Below are 23,193 nucleotides of genomic sequence, written 5' to 3' on the forward strand. Positions count from 1 at the left end.
AGCAACTATGAAATGGAACATGATCTCATTAAGCTGTGGACATGCCCAATTGAAAAGAACACCATAAAATAAAAACACATGATTTTAAATTAGGTTTAAAGTGTGAGTGCTACTCCTAACATGTTGGCTTTACCATAAGGTCCACTGGAGGATTGAATTCTGATGTTTTTTCTTTTGAAAATATAATGTATAATGTACTGACAGCAGTTGGAAATGGATCTTGGAGAACACTGAACATTTACATCTCTTTATAAACATAAGTATTAAGAATAAGAGTAGTCCTATACTTTATCTTTAAAAGTAAACCCATTTGTAATCATACAGAACTTAATCTGAAACATAGCCAAAAAGGAACATATGTTCAAAGCTTGTGTCGCTGATAGAATGGGGAGTCTTTTGAAGAACTCCAGCATGCAGTTTTGGTAAACATTAATATCTGCCAGATGTCTATTTTCTTGTACTTTTTTCTTTTTTTTTCCCTATTGGGACTGACATCCACTTGTTTTCTACAGTCATTATATTTCTGTCTCTACACTATGTATGTGAATAGTATATTATCACACCCTGGAGCTGACAGCTATAATTACAATGAATCCTCTTATATGGAGTCTCCAGGCACTGTAAATGGGAAAGCTTTGATGTCCAAATTAAGTCCCAGCTCAGTAATTAGTCTGGAAGTCCAGGAAAGATTCTGGAGAGATTTGGATTTAACATAAGAGGCAAAACATGATTGAGATTTTGCCCAAAAAGCATACGGCCCTGAATCCATTCTAACCTTTCTTTAAAATGTTTAGAGAATCTTTTCAAGTGATCTTAAATGTGTCAGCTTCACAGAGTTTAAAATCAATTTTCTGTCTTATTGATTAAAAACCTGAAAGCATTGAGGAGGGAAGTTTCATATGAGTGTATCTTCCCTAAAGTGTTTACTAAGCATTCAGAATAAAATGAATGGAATTTTTTTGGTGTATGCTATAAAGTTGTTATATTACTGAATATAAATGTGGTTAAACTCTAAACTTTCTCTTGTATGATAAATCAGTCACATTTAGAAATAAAAAAATCATTGTTGTCAAATATTTTTTATCTTCTGAGCATTCTGCTACTAAGGCATCCCACCTCAAAAAGGCTTCAGGCTAGTTAGACTTTGTGCCCAAACTCCTGCCTTAGTTACACAGGTGGAATCATATTAACATCAGTGGCAAAATGCAGTGGAGTAACCAAGAAGCTAGTCTGCCTTTCTGCACAAGGCTTCTTTTTTTGTCCACTAATCAAACACTTTATATGCTTTTCTTCCCTCTAGGATAATGCTCCCTATCCGACTAAACTGATCTTTCCAACTAAGTCCCCATTACATTCACAGTCCATCTGCCATACTGACTGTTTAATCCCTGGGCCCTTCAGTCATTTGTCTTCTATCTTATGTGATGGTCATGAGGGTTCTTGTAGACCGTACAGTGGCAACGCTTTGTATAATAAGGTGAGCCTTCTGTGCTGCAGTTATCTTGTATTATGTATGATGTAGTTCAGAATTCTTTTGTTGCACTGGAAAATAAATGGTCAAAGTGAATGGAGTTTGAATGTGGATTTAAACTACACCCCTATGTGGTGAGAAGTCAATATGCGCTGGAGCAAGATTTATGCAGGCTTAAAAAAACCTCAAATATGAAAATCTGGTAATCTAAACTCTGTTAAACTTTCCAAACATTTTTATTCACTCAGTAATTTACGGTGTAATATTTTCAAGGTTGCTGCTTCATAAGGGGACAATTTTAATGACTGGTTCATAGGACCATAGAAGAAGAATGACTTTTTGTGCTAAAGTGGAAATTTGCTACCACTAATTTACAGCAAAGGCTTTTGTAGAGACTGTAAGAAGCCCTGTATTTGAAAAGGAAGAGGGATGTTCCAGAGAGTTAGGCAATCAGTTCAGAATCCTTTTTAGTATAAAGAACAAGCAACTTCATTGAACTCCTCCATGCTTGTTGGACACTCACTATTACAGGTTGAACCTCTCTATTCCGGCACTCTCTTGTCTGGCAACATCCATGGTCCGACATGATTTTAGTTAGTCGTATGTCCACTTATCATGAGTGTGTCCAAGTATCTCACAGTCCATAAAGTTTATTTACAGCCACCAGTCCTGGTTCTCATGTTCTGTGATGTTATTTAGCTCTAATTTACCCTTAAATGTTTTGTAAGAGCCCTGTAAGCAGTGGAAGTGTTGATAATGCTACCAGACAATATTGATCTCCTGTGGTTTGGCAAATTCTCTGGTTCAGCACCGGTCAGGTCCTGAATGTGCTGGACTACAGCAGTTCAACCTTTATAGACTTCTTGTTTTTCATTATTTTCTTTACTTAAGAACATAGCGCACAGTTTGCTATTTCCTTTGAATTTCTATGGCAGATGAATTTTTTAAATTTAGCACAAAGATTCTAACTAAAATTGCTAGTAAACAGAAAGCAATTCCTCCCTGAAAAACCAACCTCCCCCCAAGCAAATTATGCTTCATACTGCTTTAAATGCCTTATGAATCCTGAGCAGCAGGAGTTGCAAAGTACTCTCCCTGAGTGAGAGCACTCTGTAGATATTTTATAAAAATACAGAGCAGAATGTTTATGTTGCTGCCGTTCTAAGGAAACAATTTATTTTATACAAGGGGCAGTAGCTGTTAATACAGAGCAACATTTTCAATGTTTGGCACCTAAAATTGGGTTTCTATATCTATTTTTAGGCAGTTGAATAAAAGTGGTCTAACTTTCAAAGCTTTTAAAAACTTGCAGCTCTTAGGGTACTTCTGTGTAGTCCATGTCAGTGACTAACTTGACTAACCTGGGCTCATGGAGCTCATGCTACAAGTAGCTGTATAGACACTGCAGTTTTGAAGAAGTTTAGGAAAGAGGTAGAATTCAAATCCCCAGCTCCAGTCCAAACTCCACGGTGATGTCTACATGGCTATTTTTAGTATGGCAACTTGAATCCGAGTTTATTGACCAGGCTGTGGGATTGCTGCTGATATGTAGGCTTATCCTGTATGACTTATTGGGATATATGGGTTCTCAGTATTTCTGAAAAACAGGCCACTTCTAACTGGGGGCCTAATAATAGATTTAGGCGTGTAGCTTTAGGTACCCAGTTTTGAAAGTGTTGGTCATATGGTGTATTTGGAAATTTTCCTACTTGTGTCAGTTCTGTGTTCACCAACACTCATCCATCATTTTTTCTTTTTTTGCATTTTGAATTTAAATGGATCAGCATTTACCTAACAACCTGTCATGCAAATGAGATAGAAGTGTAGACTAACAGAAAGATATCAAATCTACACTGAAAGCTACAATTTGAGAATCTGTCTGTCTTATGTATGGATCCTGGCCCACATGGAACAAAATATCTCATTGGCATACAGCTGGCAGGCGAAGTAGAGCCTGCTTCTGTATAAATTGCATTACCTTCCTTGGGCAGGGGATGTGATGGCACAGGGCATGGAGCAGAGTTTAATTACACCAAGTTTCCCCTTGCTTCAGATCCCCTGCAGTGGTTCAAATAAAGATACTTCATGAACTAACACCTGTGTGTGGCTCAAAGCTAGGTTGAGAATAAGTTCTGCAATAGTGTGTTCTAGAGTTTCCTGTCTAAGAAGCTGTAAGATAAATACCTTGTCTAAACTCTGGTCATTTTGCCATTAGGATTCGTTTATATGTGGGTAGTTGAAGTTTCCCATTATTAGCATTCCCATTAAACTTCGCTGCTGATCATCTCTCTCTTGAAGCCGTGTACCCAATATCTTAATTTTGAGTAGAAATAAAATGCATTTACAAAACCAAACAAACACATGACTCAAATGCTAGTTATGTCATACTGGGGAATGCTTTGATTTTTTGTGAATTAATCTTTGGTACCAGACAACTACAGCAACATTAGAATCAATTGTTTACCTTGTGAATCAACAAATCTCAATGTTCACGTCAGCCATCGTCTATACTTCCTTATTATATTTCTCAAAATAATGAACATCCCCTCCTAGGCATCACCCAGCTAGCATTTATGCTATGTGTTTGTTTTAAGACGACATATTTTAATTTGTTAATGTGTAGATCTAGTAAAGATGGGGAAAAATACAGTAAAATAGTATCAGCTACAGAACCAGAAGGGTAACAAACAAACTGTTCAAAATTGAAAAAAAAATATTGAAATAGTAATAAATACGGAAAGTGTGAAATTATGCTCCATCGAATATATCCTGTAGTACTGTTACCTTAAAGATTTTTAACAAGCATAATTTTTCTTAATCATTTTTATTTTTTTCTAATCCCTTTCATTCAGTGATTACTCTTACTTTAAACCTCTAGAAATCAATGACAAGAGCTGACAAGACCTACAGTAGTATGTTAGTTAAAATATTCAGCTACTATATGAGGGTATGTCTACACTACAAAGTTAGTTCGAACTAACAGACGTTAGTTCAAATTAACTTTCATAGGCGCTACACTAGCGCTCCGTTAGTTCGAATTTAATTCGAACTAACGGAGCGCTTAGTTCGAACTAGGTAAACCTCATTCCATGAGGATTAAGCCTAGTTCGAACTTACTAGTTCGAATTAAGGGGTATGTAGCCCCTTAATTCGAACTAGTGGGAGGCTAGCCCTTCCCAGCTTTCCCTAGTGGCCACTCTGGCCAACACCAGGGAAACTCTACTGCCCCCCCTCCCGGTCCCGGAGCCCTTAAAGGGGCACGGGCTGGCTACGGGGTTTGTGCCAGTTGCAAGGCTGCCAGCACCCGTGCCAGCACACCCAGCAGCTGACACCCCATGAGCCAGCCACCCGATTCCCCCCACCCCTGCCCCTCTTCCTGGGACCAGCCTGGTGGCTCCCATGACCCTGCCCAGGGCCACGAGAGGCGGGCGCCTGCGTGGTCTAGTGCAGAGATCGTGGACCTCATCGAGGTTTGGGGGGAAGCCTCCAATGTCCACGATCTCCACACTAGCCACAGGAACGCAGCAGTGTACAGCCGCATGGCTGCCAGCCTGGCCGCCAGAGGCCACCAGCGCAGCCGGGAGCAGGTGCGCTGTAAAATTAAGGACTTGCGGCAGTCCTACTCCCGGGCTTGCCTGCCAGGGGCCGACCCGGAGGCGTGCCCCCACTTCCAGGCTCTGGACCGCATCCTGGGGGCTCATGCCGTCCCTGCCCCCCGGGAGGTGATAGACCCTGGGGCAGAGGGACCGCTCCCAGACACCGAGGAGGAGGAGGAGGAGGAGGAGGAGGAGAAGGGCTCCGAGAGCCAGGAGCCTGCCGGCAGCCTACCCAGAACCCCCAAGGCACCCCACAGAGCCGCTCGCCTGTGTCGTCCGAGGCTGGGGAGGCATCCACATGTGAGTACCATCATGCTCCCCTTATGTGTATAGGGGGCTGGGGCGAGAGGGAGCCCAGGGACCATGCGCCTGGGCCTTGCCCACCACAGAGCAGCAGCTGGGGATCCTCCAGGGGCCCTGGCCTTGCAGAGGGGGGCTGGGTTTCACACACCTGGGCCCCTAGGGTAATTGACCGCTGTTCTTGTTTCACCACAGCTGCAGCACCTGGGACTGCAGGGCGCACCACCCCACCTGCAGCAGCCGCCCGCGCTCGGGCCAGCAGGAGAGCCAGGAACCAGGAGGAGTACCAGAGGTGGCACCTCCGGTTCCTGGAGCACCAGCTCTGCATCCAGGACCACTGGGTCCAGGAGGACCTGAGGCTGCGCCAGAGGAGCTTGGAGGCCCTAGAGGAGCAGGGCCGTGCCCTGCGAGGCCACCTCCAGAGCATGCTCGACCGCTTCCTAATTCCTCCTGCTCTGGCTCCTGCTCCTGCTCCCCCTGCTCCTGCTCCTCCTGCTTCCCCTGCTCCCGCTCCTGCTCTCCCTGCTCCCCCTGGTTCCCGATGGATCGGTAGCTGTCCGGCGTGGAGAGCTTCCAGAGGGCGATGGCCACCCGCTTCTGGAGGGGGATGGCGGGCCTCATGCGAGTGTCCCTTCTGCGCAGAGCAGGGGCGAGCCACTCACAGAGATCCAGGAAGGTGTCTCTCCTCATCCTGAAGTTCTGGGTCCACTGTCGGTCTTCCCAGCGCTCCAGGACGATGCAGTCCCACCAGTCGCTGCTGGAGTCCGGACGCCAGATGCGGCGGGGCACACCGGTGCCGGGGTGCCGCCACGGCTCCTCCACGGCCCCCAGGGCGTCCAGGCGGAGAGGCAGGGGGCTGACATGCACCAGGAGGTGCCAGGCAGCCTCAAACCATTGCTGGCAAGCTTGCAGCAGCAAGTCCAGAAAGTGCACCAGAAAGTGCAGGGCGAGCTCTGGCTCCATGTTGCCACCTGCGGCGGCGTCCCTGAAGGGAAGCACTGACACACACGGGCACAGAGACCAACGCTTTGCTGTCCCTCGGCGAGGTTGGCAAGCAAGCAGGAAAAGCTGAGAACCGGCTGTCCGGGGGGGTCCCTTTAAGCATGAGCCTCAGATAGCCTCAGACAGCAGCCATACAAAGCAACTACTGACCTGATGCCGTGCCTGAACCGGTTTCAGCTGCCCTTAAATGCGCCCCTGCATCCAATCAGTGTGGATGCGTTAGTTTGAATTAGCAAAACGCTAATTCGAACTAGTTTTTAGTTCTAGATGCGCTAGTTCGAATTAGCTTAGTTCGAATGAACTAATTCGAACTAATTCGAACTAAGTTAGTTCGAATTAGCGCTGTAGTGTAGACGTACCCTGAGTGAACATCCTTTAAACTCTCATCCTCCAAACACTTATATATGTTTTTTTAACATCTGAGTAATTGCATTGAAGTCAGAGATTATTTACCTTCCTAAAGTTAAATATGTATGTTATTTTTTGCAGATTGAGGCCTGAGTGTATACATTGTTTTGATCTCAATGATTATGTGAAATATTACTGCTACTCTAGGTGCTATCTGCCTACCATAGTCATTTCATCATCAGCACCTAAAATTGCAATACCAAAATGCTGAACACTGTAAATTAGAACTGTGTCACTATTCACGGACAAATTTGGTTGTGGGTTCTGCTGTTTGTGTGTGTCGAGGCTCAAGAGACCTGATCTAATTTCCACTAAAGTCAATAATACTTTTTTCCATTTAATGTAACAGCCTTTGGATAAGAATGTGCTTGCTTGTCTTGGTCAGTAAGTATTTGTGTTTGTGATTAACAGAAAGTGAAACTTTGGTTGCTTTGATATAATTCTGGCAAAAAGATGGTTCTTGCAGCATATTCTAAAGATAGTCAGTCTTTGACTGAGTTAATCCTTTCTACTGCAATATAGCTGCATTAAATGAATTTAGCCACCAAGGGTACATCTACACTGAACCCGAAGCTCAAAATAAGCTACACAATTTGAGCTACGCATACTGCATAACTTATTTCGAGTAAATTTAGAAATAGCTTATTTCAAAATTTGGAGCTGTCTACATAGCACTTATTTTGAAATAAATCACTATTCCAAAATGTCCCTTACTCCTCGTGGAATGAGGTTTATAGGGACGTTGGAATAGCTATCCCAAAATGGCGCTGCAGTGTAGATGTAGCCTAAATATCGAAAAGGTCAGAATATCTAGAGGGATTCATCTATATGTTGCACTTAGTTTGATTATCCACTAGAGGGAAAGTCTCGCTGCCAGAAACATTTAGAAATACACTGAATATCCACAATGGAAAGCATGTAGGATATTTTAGCGAATACAGTTATTATTCTTCACTCTGAAAGTCTATTTTAAAAATCACCTCAAAAGAATACCCTTGTAAATTAGCATTATGGAAAACAGGATGATCACTTTTCTGTGGATTAGTATCTGTTCTGCTAGGTTTTTGTGAGCTTCAGAGCATATATCATTTCATTAGTAGACACAGGGCATGTGCAGACAGCAGGTACTTTAAAATATGAAATACATTTACAAAAAGATGCAATAATTAATAATGTGCTGATTAAACAGGCAGGAGGCAATGTTAATTCTGTTTTAGGCGCTGATCCTTCAACTGGATCTTCACAGGTATATCTCTGTAACCATGTGTAGCCAGCTGCTGGGTTGGGGCCTGAAGTGATAGCTAGATAAAATGCTAATACAGAGTTAGTTATTATTCAATAATAGACCATGAATTTTTAGGCTGATAAACTCATAACAGATTTTACAGGTGTGGAATTTTTTTTTAAGCTCTAATGCCAGGAAATTGCAAGGGCTGTATTTGTCACAGATTAGTACAAGTAGGGGAAAGAGTCTTTGCTTCTTCATCCTGTCCCTGTGCAACTAGTTTTAAAAAAGGACAGGTTTCCCATTGCAAACAAATTGATTCTGCTCTAGCTGTAGTCTGAACTGCTGCTCTCATCACTGATCCCAAATAAGATAAGGTTACTGCACAACTACTTACGATGTCTGCTTTAATTTTCTTCTTCTTTCCCTTCTAAGTGATATCCAGGATGAATTAAGTCACCAGTGTATATGTATAGGCCTTCAAATCCAGGAGTCATCTGGTTATATCAGATTTTTAGCTTTCATTTACAAAAACAGACTTGTTCTTGAGAGTAGAAAAAAGGTTGTGTGACCTGAGTGTAACCAATGTTGTGATGTTGTACATAGCTTGAAGCAAGAGCTCTGAGAGCTGTGAGAAGATGCTGTGTTTGCATCTCAACAGGGGAACTCACTACTCTAGAAGTTCCTTCCACCTAAAAAGATGACACTGCATGCAGGAGAAGAATACAGCTGGCTCCGCCCACCCATATAAGCAGATACAACCCTCCTGCTAGACCAAGTAACTGAGTGAATTTTCTCTAGTTTAATTGTAGTCACATGGCTCATGTGAGGGTGTGATCCTGCAACTTGCTTTATATGCCCTGAACCTGACTAGAGCCCCTTCAAAGTTTATAAAGTGTCTATAGATACACAGATGTGCCTGGCGTAACCAATTGCAGGATGGAAACCTTAGTATGTACAGAAACTATTTTAAGGAACCTTTTAATGTTATTCATAACCTCCCACTGCTATAATGTAATGATCTCAGCAGTGTTTACCCACTAGAACTTAAATTCTGACTCATGGCCTCATACCAGGAATTGAAAGCCTATTTGCTAATTTTATTTTTGCTATGAATGGAAACTGCATTTCTGGGTTCCCACAGAAAAGTATTTCTTTTTCCTGGCATCACACAAATTACATTTTGTCTTGGGTGAGAGCTTCTCTCTTTGAAACTTTGATATTTAGATGTTGAATTCTAACTTAAGGACCCTTGTAGACATGTATTTTTATTAATATTATTTTTTCTATAATCCAGCACAATTACGTCAAAGTTGATAAAGCAACTAAAATAGAGAGAAAACTGAGGAAATTGTTAGTGATTTGATGTGTCCTCTGCAGACTTGAACTTGTAGCTGCAAGATGATGTACACACTCATGCTATGTCCTGTGTGTGTTTCTTTCTGGCATTGCTCGAGAGTTTTGGGCAAACAAACAGCAGGCATTTTTCTTGTTTAGAAATCCAAGCTTTGCTGTCCAGTGAGTTCTGTGCTCAAAAGAACTGTTTCCCAGCTTCCTTCCAGGGCCACATTCAGGAATGCTTCCCTTGTCTACTGCATCTCGTGCACAGACACACACAATGGCAAGCAATCCTTGTCTAAAAGTCTCAGAGGAGTAGCCCTGTTAGTCTACAACTTTAAAAATGAGTAGTCTTGTGGCACCTTAGAGATTAATAAATATACATATAGTGTCATGAGCAAAACTCACTTCTTCAGATGAGATGATCTTGACTCCTAACTCTCATTTTTGCAGTCAACCCCGGAGAGCCCCCTAAAAATCACAAGGATGTTTGCACAGGCATTGTAGAAAGGCTCTGTAGTTTCCTATTATTTCCAGTTATCACTGCATACACAGGTTTAATTCCTTCTTCCAGTCAGGGAATACTTAACACATCCATGGATCTTAATGAAGTCTGAGAATGTCTTTAGATTGAAGACCCATATGATAGTGGCCATTAACACCTTTCAGCATAACAATCCCTTTTCAGGGAGCAAAACATTCATATTTAACATCACCAGAGATATCAGGAATTCTGATTCCAACTGATGATTTGCATGAAGTCTATGAATAAATTTTACTGTAGAATCACTAGGATGTGGTGCACCCCTGCTTTCTATGCCCCCCAACCCTCCTATCTTTGGAGTAGGCAGCCTTGCCTCTCTCCTTGGCTGCTGGGGAAGCCTGGGCCGAGACATGACAGCCCCTCTTCTCATCTCCCCCCCACTCAGCCGCAGGGTGAAGGCCGGGCCAGCCCGGACTCCCCCCCCGCTCTCCCCGGCAGTTGGGCAGGGCTGAGTCTGGGTCACCCTCGGCTTCCCTCTAACCTTGCTCAACCTGTAGTTCAATTTGATTCCCCTGTCTCCATTCCTGCACTCACTATTCTCCCTAGCCCCTCCCCTCCCCACAGTACCTATGCCTCCCCTCCCCTCCTTTCTCCATTCCTATACCCACATCCTTCCCAAATCCCTCCCCACCCCCACACTGCTCATCCACGTGTCTCCATTCTTATGTCCCCGTCATCCCTACCATCCCTTCTTATCACCCTGCACTTCCCCACATACACCCTGTCCCCTTTGCTCTCTCCCTACACATGCCCTGCCCCCCTCCCATTAATTTGTTGAGCTGCACTCCCCCTCCCCCCAAGAGCACCATTGGGTGGGGCATCACAGCCCTGAACACCACAGCACGAGCCAGATCCCACCCCTAGCCCAGCCTTTCTGCAGGGACCTATTGGGACAGCTTTGCTCCGTGGCAAGCCCAGGGAGCCCGGAGCAGAGTGGCCACCCCAGAGGGCTGGGGTGCAAGACCTGTTCAGCTTGTGAGAGCACACTTGAGCCTGAGCCGCATGGAGTCAAGTCGCATAGCAGGCATGTAGAACAGGCAGGCTGGGGGCGGGGGCCAGAGGCAGGTGGACATTGCTCCAGGGGGTGCATGGGGATGGAGCCGCTGTCCCACCTCCCCTTTTGAGAGAGAGAGAGAGAGAGAATGTAGGGCTAGCAGGGACCTTGAGAAGTTATCTAATTCTGTCCCCTGCTCTGGAGACAGGACCAAGTATATCAAGACCAGTCTTGACAAGCGGTTGTCTAACCTGTTCTTAAAGGTCTCCAGCAATCAGGATTGTACAACCTCCCATGAAAGCTTATTTCAGTGCTCAACTAGCCTTATACTTGAATTTTTTTTCTAATATCCAACCTAAGTCTCTTTTGTTTCAAACTAACGTTACATTACTTTTTGTCCTATTTTCAGTGCACATGGAAAACAATAGACTACTGTCCTCTCAATAACAACTCTTAACATTGCTTCCGAGAATATCATGTGGGACTGTGTCAAAAGCCTTACTGAGATCAAGATCAGAAGGGACTGGTCTTGCATTTAAAAACAAGAGTTACTCATGGAAGTATAAGCCTAATTTGGTAAACTGTCCCAATAATGAAGGTACAGCAAGTATTATATATTTATAGAAAGCTCAGGAACAAGTTCTGGAGTGTTTTCCTTCCCTATGTGAATTCCTCATGCACTGTGGCTTTTTTACTTTTTACAGGAAAGCAGATGAGCGGCATTAAGAGAAGGAGACGAAGATGGGTGTGGGTGAAGGAAGATTGGGATTATTGTGCTAGCTGAGGAGGGACATAGGATGTACATTTTATAGAGTAGAACAAGGCAAATTTGTGTCTGGACTTGCAGAAGAAATGTAAAGATGAGTGGGCATAAGTGATAAGAGGAGAAAGTACAATAAGCTATCGGTAATAAACACACAGTTTTCATAGGTTACCTATCTGCACAGTGTTTTATTTTCTTAATGGAGACAAATGATAGCCACAGTCTCAGTATGCCATCTTCTTAGTCAACTATTTTTGCTGAGCATGCTGTGGGCGTTTCATACTTCCCAGAGAACTTAATGACTGCCTGGTAGGTAAATAGAAAGCAATCCATCTACAGCAGCTACCCATGCTGATTGCACACTCCTTACAAATAACATAATTTTGTGTAAGGGCAACTAATGAATTTTGCAGCGTACCAATAATTCATAAGCAGTCAAACTGGCACAACTTTAATGGTGGAACTAACTGTAGCTCACACCTCCTGTTTGTTTACTTGGAATGGACTAGGAGGATGAACTCTCAACTAATGAAATAGACAAGTATGCACTGTGTGTATTTCTTGGTGCCAACATTTTTAGTGCCCGTGTTGCCAGCAATGAATTCTCAACTGGAAGAGTGAAAATATTCTCTCCTGCCCTTATCTAACTTCTCGCCTTGCATTCTTGGCATACAGAAATGCCAAGCCTGTTGAAACAATACTTGATCTACCTTCATTTATTGAAACAGTTTACCAGACTAGGTTTACATTTCTATGAATAATGATTCAAAACTTTCTTTTTTTAAGTTCAGGACCAGGGCATTCTGATCTGATTTATAAATTCAATTAACAGTTTGTGCTATTTATTGACACAGAGCAGTGATTTTGTCACACTGAAAACTAAGGTTTCTAAAGGCTGTACCTCCCTAAACCAGGACCACAAAGCCCAGGAACAGGGAGGTCTGGTGATGGGGCAAGTATGTGGTAGGGGGGACCGGTGACTCAGTTGAGAGCCCTGTGTGTTGGGCAGAGACAGAATGGGCAACATGGCGAAGAACTCCAACCCCAGTGGAAGCTAGGCAGCTCTGGCCCTGGTCCTGCCTCCTGCTCCATTCTGGCTCCAGTGGCCAGGGAGCTCCAGTCCCAGAGGCAGTTATGGAGCTCCGGACCCAGCCCCAGCCCTGGCTGCAGAGCTCCAGCCCCGGCTGTGGAGCCAGGCGGCTGTGGAGCTCCGATCCCAGCTACAGAGCTCTGGCCATGGTGCTTTGGCCCTGGCAGCAATGAGGCTGGCAGCAGTAGGGACAGGCTGGAGCCCTAGCTCAGATGCAGCGGGGCAGCATGGGCCATGAGGGGTCCCGAGGGTGCTGAACCAGTGAGGTCCAACCTGTATAAGTTAAATCCATAAAACTAATATGGGATAGCTCAGTGGTTTGACCATTGGCCTGCTAAACCCAGGGTGGTGAGCTCAACCCTTGAGGGGGCCATTTAGGGATCGGGGCAAATCTGTCGGGGTGGTACTTGGTCCTGCCGTGAGGGCAGCAGTCTGGACTTGATGACCTCTCAAGTCCCTTCCAGTTCTGTGGGAGAGATATATCTCCACATGTAAAAATAATACATTGAGAATTTTTACTGAATAAAACTAAGATCTGTATTTCAGCTGATTATTCAAACACTACAGTCCTATGAACTTGCCATTATCTCTGTGTAGTTTGTATTATGAATTTACCGTGGGCCTGATCCAAAGCCTAGCGAAGTCACTGGGAGTCTTTACATTGGCTTCAGTGGAGCTGGAACCAGGCCTACAATACTTAGATACAAATCTCACAGTGTCAAAGAATGGCCATGACACAACCCTCATTCTGTATGTATTCATAATTGTTCAATGACATTTTTAAGATGGGTATCTTTTGAAACTCAAGGCTAAGGAGAGCTGTTGTGGGAGCTGATTAGGAAGGTATAAATACCTAGCATTGGAAATACAATGGCCAGAGTTCTAAATGGGTGTATGTGCATTGTCTCGTATTAACCTTTCCTTTTCATAGGCATTTGTCCTTGCTATGATTCTGCCTGAATCATTTTAGTGTGACTAGTGTTTTTTAAAGTTATATGAAAATATGATTAGATAGAAACCCGCCTGTATCTTGGACCAGAGATTTTCAAAGGACAAAAGGGAACCTCTGCACTGAGTGTGAAGGTGAAATTGTAGCTCCAATAGACATACCCACGCTAGCTTGGTGACAACAGTAATGGGCCAGCAATGGGACCACATATCCAGGGTCCCCACGCCCACTTCCCTGTACTCAGGCTCATACTCAGACAGCTAATACATGCTGAAGACTGTGCCACCACTTTAGACTACTACTGTTCCCTGTGCTTGTCTAGCTAGCATGGGTATGCTACAGTCATACCTCCACTTGCAGTGTAGACATACCCTAAGAACAGTTAGGTGCCCAGCTACCACTAAAAGTCAGCGGGAACTGGATGCTTAGCTGCCCTGTGCACTTAAGTTGTTAAGGCTCTTTGATAATAATGTTTTGATATCTACTAAAATTTAACTAATAAATTAATGTTTATTTTTTCATTTTCTCTCTCTCTGTGACATCCTTGGCATCTCTACAGCCCAGACATCCCATAGTACCTATTCCAGAAAATGAAGCACTCAGCTCCAAGGAGGTAACTGAATGACATTTACAGTTTATAACTACATGCATGCTCACAATGAGTACTAGCTCAATTGGCTTTTGCAGCAAATCTAAAGTATGGTGCCAGCAGACATACAAAAAGTGTACCCACAGAGAGGGTTTTGGCCCACCATGTGGACTGTACAAATGGTTGTGTTTCGCTTTTATTACCAAGCAAATATTATGTGGTTTTGGAGCCTGTGTTGTGAAGTAATTGTGTTCCTTGTTTCTGATCTGTGCTTGTGGAAGGTTATATGACTGGGAATGGAAATTAATAAAACATATACAAGGGAGCTCCATCTGAGAACTCGGCTTTTCACACTCTGCAGTGACTGTGATACAGCAGGAGTGCCTGTGCTAAACACCAGAGGATACTGCTTTCACAGCAGATCCCTGGGTGTGTGAACATGGGGACTGCAGGAAAACACCTACCATACACTCTATTAAACTATGGGGGACAACATATAACTCACTACAACATGTGCTGACCAGCATTATTTCCTCAGTTAAGGATAAAATCCAGTGACAGTTTATTATAAGTATTGGGTAGACTAGGTCCCACACTTGGTGGGGAATGGCTTCAATGACATATAGGTCTCCTCCATCTCTACTCTGTATGAAACTAATGCCTACAATCCTGGATTGTATTCACTTTGTAAGAGAGCTGATGCTATCCAAGTTTTCTCAGGCCTCCAGGCATTGGGGTAGGGAGGGACAATCTAAAGGGCAGGGAAAAACAGGGCTGAGTGACTTGGAAAGGTGTTGCATGAGTAGAGGGCTGTGGCTCAGGGGTTGCTAGGTGTCTGGTTTTCAATCAGCATATCCGGTTGAAAAGGAATACTAGCTGTTCCAGTTCCACATGGCTCCCTGCAAGCAATGACATATCACTTGAGTTCCTAGGCAGAGCAACAGTCACAGGGCTTCAATGCACTGTTCCCACCATAAGCACCAATTTCACAGTTCCCATTGACTGGGAATTGCAGCCAACAGAAGCTGTGGGGGCAGCACCTGCTGGTGGATGCAGTGCGCAGTTTCTCCTGGCCCCGCCTCCACCTAACAGCTGAGAGAAATGTTGCTACTTCCAGGAAATGAGAAACACAGAGGTGGGGAATGCGTGTGAGGGGGCATGGCCTCAGAGATGGGCTTGGACAGGGGACAGAGCAAGGGTGTTCAGTTTTGTGTGATTAGAATGTTGACAACTCTGTCTGGCGCACTTGGCATCTGTCCCTTGCAACTGGACCTGAGGATGTGTGTGAAAGGCATGGGCTGATGCTTCTCCAGACAGGCTCTTGCAGGCAGATGCCACTCTGCTCAGAGCAGTGATCTGGAGTGGCCAGTGTGATAAGTGGCTGGGGCTGATCATGCTGGTGCAGCAGGAGAATGACAGAACCCTTCTCCCTCCTTGCTGTCAGGCCAAGCAGAAATGGGGCTGGCACTTAACCCCATATGCCCCAGACGTTGCTTATTGATACATGTTGCTCTTGGGACAGAGCATAACAATAATACTGAGCTCCCATGAAGTGAGTTTCATTAGTAAATCAAGATCATTATCCCCATTTTACAGAGGCACAGAAAGGTGAAATAACTGACCCAAGATCACTCAGCAAGTCACTGGCTGAACTGGGAATAGAAACCTCATTTCCTGAGTCCCAGTGTAATGGGTTAACTGTTGGGCCACACTGCTCAAAGAGATCCACTTGTTTGTTAGAGGAGTGTTGACATGAATTTAAAATTACAGTCCCGCTGTTGAAATAAATCTGAATAATCCAATTAAATATCAGATTCATTAATGTAATCTTTGAAATGAAACAGAACATTCTTAATTCAGAAGGAAAGTTGGAGGTCTTAGCATTTTAGAAATTTACATAAAGGATAACTAGCTTCAAGGAATAGCTAAACATTCACTGCAGTAAAAATTTAGTGATGGTAGATGACTGGATTTTGACTACGGAGGCCTCATTGTATTATCCACACAATTTTGGAAATTATACCAACCCCTCTTAGATAAGTTTAACAAGAGAAATAGGATCATCCTTGACGGTTATTTGCAAAGCTATTAACCCAGCTTGTTTCATTTACCGTTGAGAGAGAACATTCTGGTCTATATAAAAGTGCTAAAGATGAGCCTGAATTAAAAGGAATGAGATGGCACTTGTCTATAGTTACCATAAAATACATGGCTTCCTTATTGGTTTGAAACATATTGAGTAGCTGCTTGAAATGAAACATCGATGTATTAGATGCATCACCTGAGAGCTTACACGATGACTTGTTTTGTTAACAAACTCTACTTTTGGAGCATATGGTGGAGTATTTAGTTTTCATTTGATCCCCAGAGTCCACTTCTGCTCCAGGAAGCTGGGGAATGTAAAACCCATTCCAACTCACCTATACTCACACTTTTGTAAAAATTGAGTCAGTGTTGTTTAGGGGTGTATGCTAAATGTCATATTACTAACCATTCCTCAGGTTGTCAAGCCAGCTTTGTGCAGAGAGATGTGATAATGGTGGACAGCAGTCTTATGCATGATGGAAGGATAGGGAGGGCACAAAATAGTGGTTCTCAGGCCAGCCCAATAATTCAAAGACTGGCTTTGCTTATGCTATGTCTACACAACCCATAGTTCAGACTAAGGGTATGTGAATTGCAGCATGCTATTAGCGTGCTGTTCTGTAATCCCCCTGTCTCTCTTTGTGTGGATGCTGTAAGTGGGAACTAGAAGGTATCTAATTTGTGTTAATATAATCATCTTTAATCAGGCCCTAGGGACCCTTTAGTTCATGCAGGAGAGCATACATAGCACACTGGTGTGCACAACAGTTCACACCCTGTCGTCTGAATCATGGGGTTTTGGAGACAAGTCCTTCCTAAATTTTTCAATTTTCACTAATGCTAGCACTAAGCCCATGCTTGCTGCTGCAAGACTTGGCCCTTTACTTCTCACCTACCCCATAACATTGCTGCTAGAAGTAAAAAATAACCTGTAAATTCCTGTCTCCATTTTGCCATACTCCCTTTGCAGTGTGAGGATGTGGCAAGCGGGGAGGATGAAACTGCTACATGCTGGAGTTCAGCCCACCGGTGTCTGTGTGCCCAGCCTCATTTTGGATTTGGCCAGCCAGTATTGGGAGGGAACAAGGGCCCCCTGAGTCTCAGCTCTCCCCTGGTTAACCCACTCAGCACCCCAGCCCCAATTTGATTTTCTCTCACTTTAATACATCTTATTTTTAACATGATGATGTGACTCATGGCCCATGGCTGGCTAAATTCACAAAGGTCATCCTGGGAGGAAACAGAGTCTTCAATGTTCTAGCAAGCAGTAGATGCCCACTGAGCCTCAGCTAAAAGGAAATGAATATAGGTGTCCTTTTCCATGGAGGTGCCTTCCCAAAGGTTGCAGGGGGCACACACTAAGGGAGAAGCCTGAGAATCAAGAAAACGATATAAGTTGGTGGTGGTGCAGGAGATATCCCACCTTTAGGTTTCCAGTCCTGCAGACAGCCAAGGCAACTTAGAACAATCTCTGCACTCTTCTAAGTTGCTGACTGGTAATTGCTCTCTTGGGACATTCTGCTGGATGGGGTCTTCCTGGAATGTGGCAGCATCCTGACCTTGCCTCCTATTACCTGCAGACCTCCCATCTGGAGAATTATACTAGTCTCCGCCTCCTTTTCACCTCACTGAGGAAAAGTAAGCAGGACCTGGCCCAGCATGAATAAAGTTGCAGGAGTTAATCCTCTGTTTTACTATTACTTTTTTAGAAAGTACGAAATACAACCACTAACCTTCCCTAATTGTATAGACTATGCTCAATTATACTCTGATGCTCTGTTTCTCACACCACATTTGTAGCTTACATACTCATTAAAGCTCAGCATAAGATGCTGTATCTGTTTTTCAGTGAAGTCCTGGTTATGCAGCTGAACTGACTGAGGAGTCAGTCAACTGGCTAAATCAACATTTCTCTTTCTTCTGGAATGAGCACCACAAACCCTGCTGCCCCCATCTCTCTCTCATCAGAAGGTTCTCTATAGCTAAAATAATCTATAGAAACATACTTTAAAAAGACTAATGAAATGATGAGAAGAAATCAATTATATCAAACACTTTTTTTCTTTTTTTGATGCGGCGCAGTGTGTGTGATTGCCAGTCCCTCATTCCAGAACTCCTTTTTGCACAAAGTATCAATTTTAGAAAAGGTCCTGAGGTGGATATAGAATAACTTTGTTTTGTTTTTCATGTAACTTTAGTTTCATTCTGCAGTGGTACCACGTAAATCAGATCTGCCTTTCACCAGTGAAAGCAGAAAGACAAGCAAAGGAAAACTTCTAGACAGTGAAAGCTCTCTCTGCAGTAAGCACTTTTCACTCAGATTGGAGGCAGGGGATGCTCGGGCAAAACCCAGCTAAGAGGTACATCAGCAATTCTAATTAGTTATCCTTATATATTATTATACATCAATCTATAATGTACCAAGCTTTATATCACCAAGCTTATGTATGATGCACATAGTATATTATAGTGACTTTAATAATGCTTTGAACTGAGTCTGGCTGTTGAGGTTATGAAAACAATAATCATATGGAGTCATAAAGCTTTCATAGGTGTTGTCGTGTACTTTTTATAATCAAATTAAAACATATTTAATGTGGCCATAAAATTCTGTTGCAATTAAGTCCTTTAACAAATTTCCAGTATAAAGATACCTTGGGTACTCATGGTCTTTCCTGAGCTAAAGCACTTGTTCTGTCTGTGACCTATCTTGATGGCTATATTTACACTACAATTAGACCCCTGTGGCAGGCTCTCGTCAGCCTGTGCAGTGCTTGAGATGTGGGGCTGTTTCATTGTTTGGTAGACTTCCAGGCATGGCCTGGAGCCTGAACTCTAAGATCACTGTTGGTTTGGTGGCTCCCAGTGTTTGGGACCAAGATCAGAAGTATACATAAAAGTGAAACAGGCCTGCAGTCTGAGCCCTGTGAGCTTGAATAGGCTGGCATGGGCCAGACTTTTTTTTTTTTTTTTGCTATATAGTTGTAACCCATGAGGTACTGGGACACTAGGTCTGAGTCCTGAGTTAGCAGGATTTGTGTGAAGACCAAAGAGGAGTTAGGTCTGAGCCTGAGTTTGAACCCTGGCTTACATCGCAATGCAGACATACCCTAAATCATCTACAATAATTATTAGACATCTGCCATGTGCATGCACACACACCCAATTTTGTGTCCATTGACTTCTCCAGAGACAGGAATTAACCCAGCATGTCACAGTCATTCATGTAGGTTCATGAGGCTTTAAACAAAGCAGCCCAGTCCTGCTCATATTTGAGCCACTGACGATTTTTCATGACTGAATGTAATGGGAAAAGTTGTGCAATGTATAAAGCCGTGGAAGTCTGAATTCAGGCCACAGTTCCATTGTTCATTCTTCTTAAGACATGTTGTGATGGATAGGAGGAGTGGCCTTTTCTGAACATCCCAGCATTCAGTAACCAAAGGGTTAAATCCAGGTAGCTAGAAAGAGTTGGCAGGAAGCCAGGAGAACCAATAAGAAGAAAGTATGAGATTTGAATTGAGGGCTACCTGCCTGCTGTCCTTCTTTGTCCTTCCTTAAAAGCCAGGAGCTAGGGGAACAAGATGAATTGAACCAGACAGAACTACCATGCCTACAAAGAATACTGGGCATGGAGATGGATTGGATCTTGAAGCACGGATATGTGAGTAGATAGGGAATTAAATGTCTTTTTGGATGTGATCAGGTTATTTTTTTGTTTTGTTGTTTGGTTAAACTTCTCTGTGCTAAGTCTGTGTGTCCCCTCCCCCAAACACTGTATTTTAAGCTGTTGAGATTTCCAGGGATGGAATTTCTCTGTACTGTATTTTAAAATGGTTCTTTTCTCAGTTGCTTTAAAACACCTAGCAGCCAAGTATGCTTTATCAAATATATCTTTTTGTTTTGTTTAATAAAATCACCTTTTTATGGTGATGAGTTGATTCTTGTGTCCTGGAAGGTAATAGGAGGTCTGTGTATGCATGCCTAAGACTGAGAGGTCGTCTATCAGAGATTGCAGTTAGTTTTCTCTTTTTCTTAAAGCTCTCTTGTGGTAAAGGAGTTTGGGGGTATACCTTTGGAAGAAGTTCCAAGTGCTTTCTTTCGGGGGTCAAGAAGAAAGGGGTTGTTTCTCTTGATGGTGGCAGCCTAAAGGCAGGGTGTTATTTAGAATGTCTCTTGCAGGTCTCCACCTTTTGCACTCAGATTGCTAGAGTGGTGAACAGCCTTGACACATGTCTACAAGGTGCTTCACTGGTGGACCAATTCCAGTAGGTGATATTAGCAAAGTGCTCCTAGCACAGATGCTGCTATACTGGTAAGGCTGCACTATGTATCAACATAGCTTATTTCAGACTCACATGAGCAAAACATGCTATAGTGGTAAAAGCACAACTTCGATAGCTACATTTCCACTGCAGAGTTCTGCCAGCACAGCTATTTTGGTCAAGGATGTGAGATGTGTGATTGACATCTAACAAACAAAGTGGTACCACTTGAAGTCTGTAGTGTAGACATCATTTTCTTCACCTACAAGATGTGCCACATAAAGGACCAGCATTCATTATTTATAATAATTAATAGGTTCTCTGCATATGGAATCCTCAAAAAAGTAAGACGGGCTCATCATGTAATAGGTGTAATATACATTGAACTACGTTTTTAAATTTCAAATTTTTAACCCAGAGTCCAGTTTTAGATGCATACTGCTCTTCTAACAATCAATGATGGGCACAAATGGTGCCAATAAAACCTTAATTACTTACCTTGGGGGCAAAATCCCAGAGTTGGGCAACAGCTGTCACTAAAGTGCTCAATTTTGTTGTCTCCAGGTAACTTCTCTTGCACTTGAGGCTAGGCTGTAATAGGAAGGGTATTCCCCCACCATCCTGTATAAGCCTAGGGTTGTGATAAAATGATTAGCCAGGCGGCAGATAATGTGAGTGAGCATTGGACCTGCACTATCAACAAACTGGAGTTTCCACAATGCAGGCCATCTCGAGCCTTGTTTGCCTTGATAAAGACCACTGCCGTGACTTCTATATATCTATGAACTGGGGCCACCCCTCTCATTTAAGTGATTCCCAACGCTTCTAGTGAGGCAGGAATTCATCCAGAAATTGATCCAACACTCAGAGTGATGCTAGAATCTCTATTAGCATGCACAACTCCTGCCAGAGTTTGAACAGGCAGTGGGAGTACAGCCTCAAATGCATAAAAGGAACGCTGCCTCCACTAGGTACAATCTTGTTGGCCTCTTCAATCTCATCTTTTTAGTACTGGGTTAATTTGTTTTGGGCCCTGGCCAGTTCTTATGTGCATAGGGATAGGATACTTAGACTGCTCCCTGGGCCTCTTCTCCTACCCCATAACCTTCAGCCCAGCACATGCCCTCTCCAGTTTTCTACAGCAGTCCCTTTCTAGACAGGCTATCTCACCCACCTGGCAGCAGGAATTAGGAGTTTGAGTGAGGTCAGTATATTCTACCAGGGGACCTGGGTACAGGGTAGCTTTCACAGCTCTGCTGCTGATCTGTGGAGTATGGACCCCACAGCTGTATAAAGGGATTAGTAAGCAGTCAGGCCTCCATAGATAGTGTGGTGACTATGATTATAGCTTTAGGCACTATGTGGCCCCAGAGAGCAGAATAACTGTTACAACCACCCACAAAACACAACCCAATGAAACAAACAAACCTTCCCTCAGCTTCATGACATACTGTATAAAATACAGAGATTCCCCAAGTACAATTATCTCTGAAATGTGAACTTTATTTTTTTTACTCCTAATTTGGATAAAATATTGTTATGAATTGGATAAAACCTTGTTGTGGGTTGAGTTAAAATGGAATTGAAAATAATGGGTGTATGAACCCTTCCTTCAATGTACCTAACTGTAAGGATACATTAATCCCAATCTCCCACCTATGTGTACCTGCCCAGGAGTTTTGGACTATGTGAGTGGAGGAGCTTTGGCTGTGTAATACGGTTTAATGTGGAGGAAGGCAAAACACAGAATCAGACAGAGACAGCCTTGAAGAAAGCCAAGCAGAAGCCTTTAAGTATGATGCAACCCCGAGAGAAACCTAAAGAGAGGTTCTAGGTCAGGGGTGCATGCTGAAAAAAACCATGGGCCGGTAGACTAAGAAATTCCTCCTCTTGCCTTTAGTTCCTACTGCATTCTCAGAAGCAGGATTTTGTATATTCTTTGTAAGTAAAGAAGATTGCATCAAAGTAAATATTAGGCTCCATCATCAATTTCTATTCACAACTGGAACATTCTAAGGCCCTGAACTTTTGGCTAGTTGTTTAGGTCAAAAAAGGGTAACTCTATTTGGGGTTAAACTGTAGAGTACTACCCTGACACAAAACTTTCTTTAACACAAGTGTGTTCTGACTGAGCAAGGCCTGCAGCATTAAGTCCACTCAACTTTCCTGTAACTATTTAGCTAAATGAAAACATAATGAACCTCTAAATCAGTGTTTCTTAAAATGGCTTGTGAAACCACTTTGAGAAACCTGCTAGCTGGCTGCTCTAGAGTGTTTATTTATTGGCTTCGCAGCAGCCTGGCCCACGCAGCTTCCTGCAGCACCACTTGACTACAAAGGATAAACAGGAGCCAATGGAAGCCATAAGGCTCTGTGGCTGTGGAGCCGGTAAATAAACACACCAGAGTGGCCAGTTAGCAGGTTTCTCAAAGAGGTTGTGTGGGACAGTTTGAGAAACCCTGCTCTAAATGAACACTAAAAGTTGGAGCCTCCACATTTAAGATAAAGGACCAAGACCCTTGGGTATTAACTGTAGCAGGCTCATTATCTTTTTAAATGGTCTAGCCTCTAGAG

At 43.3% G+C, this 23,193-nt stretch overlaps 1 protein-coding gene across 18 annotated transcripts in view; it reads left to right on the forward strand.

Annotated features, from left to right (window-relative positions):
* Window positions 1-23,193, forward strand: part of MLIP (muscular LMNA interacting protein) — a 150,069-nt gene that overhangs the window by 122,242 nt on the left and 4,634 nt on the right. For 11 of the 18 annotated variants that reach the window (XM_075923630.1, XM_075923617.1, XM_075923615.1 and 8 more), the window contains 3 exons: window positions 1,301-1,477; window positions 14,240-14,293; window positions 18,553-18,714. In XM_075923630.1, the coding sequence (XP_075779745.1) occupies window positions 1,301-1,477; window positions 14,240-14,293; window positions 18,553-18,711 (390 nt within the window). In that variant the 3' untranslated portion in view covers window positions 18,712-18,714. Of the gene's footprint in view, window positions 1,478-14,239; window positions 14,294-18,552; window positions 18,715-23,193 lie in introns of those variants that run through there. The other 7 variants (XM_075923621.1, XM_075923620.1, XR_012902553.1 and 4 more) reach the window with 6 other exon arrangements.

The sequence above is a fragment of the Pelodiscus sinensis genome, chromosome 3 (genome assembly GCF_049634645.1).
Source record: "Pelodiscus sinensis isolate JC-2024 chromosome 3, ASM4963464v1, whole genome shotgun sequence".
NCBI classification, from domain to species: Eukaryota; Metazoa; Chordata; order Testudines; family Trionychidae; genus Pelodiscus; species Pelodiscus sinensis.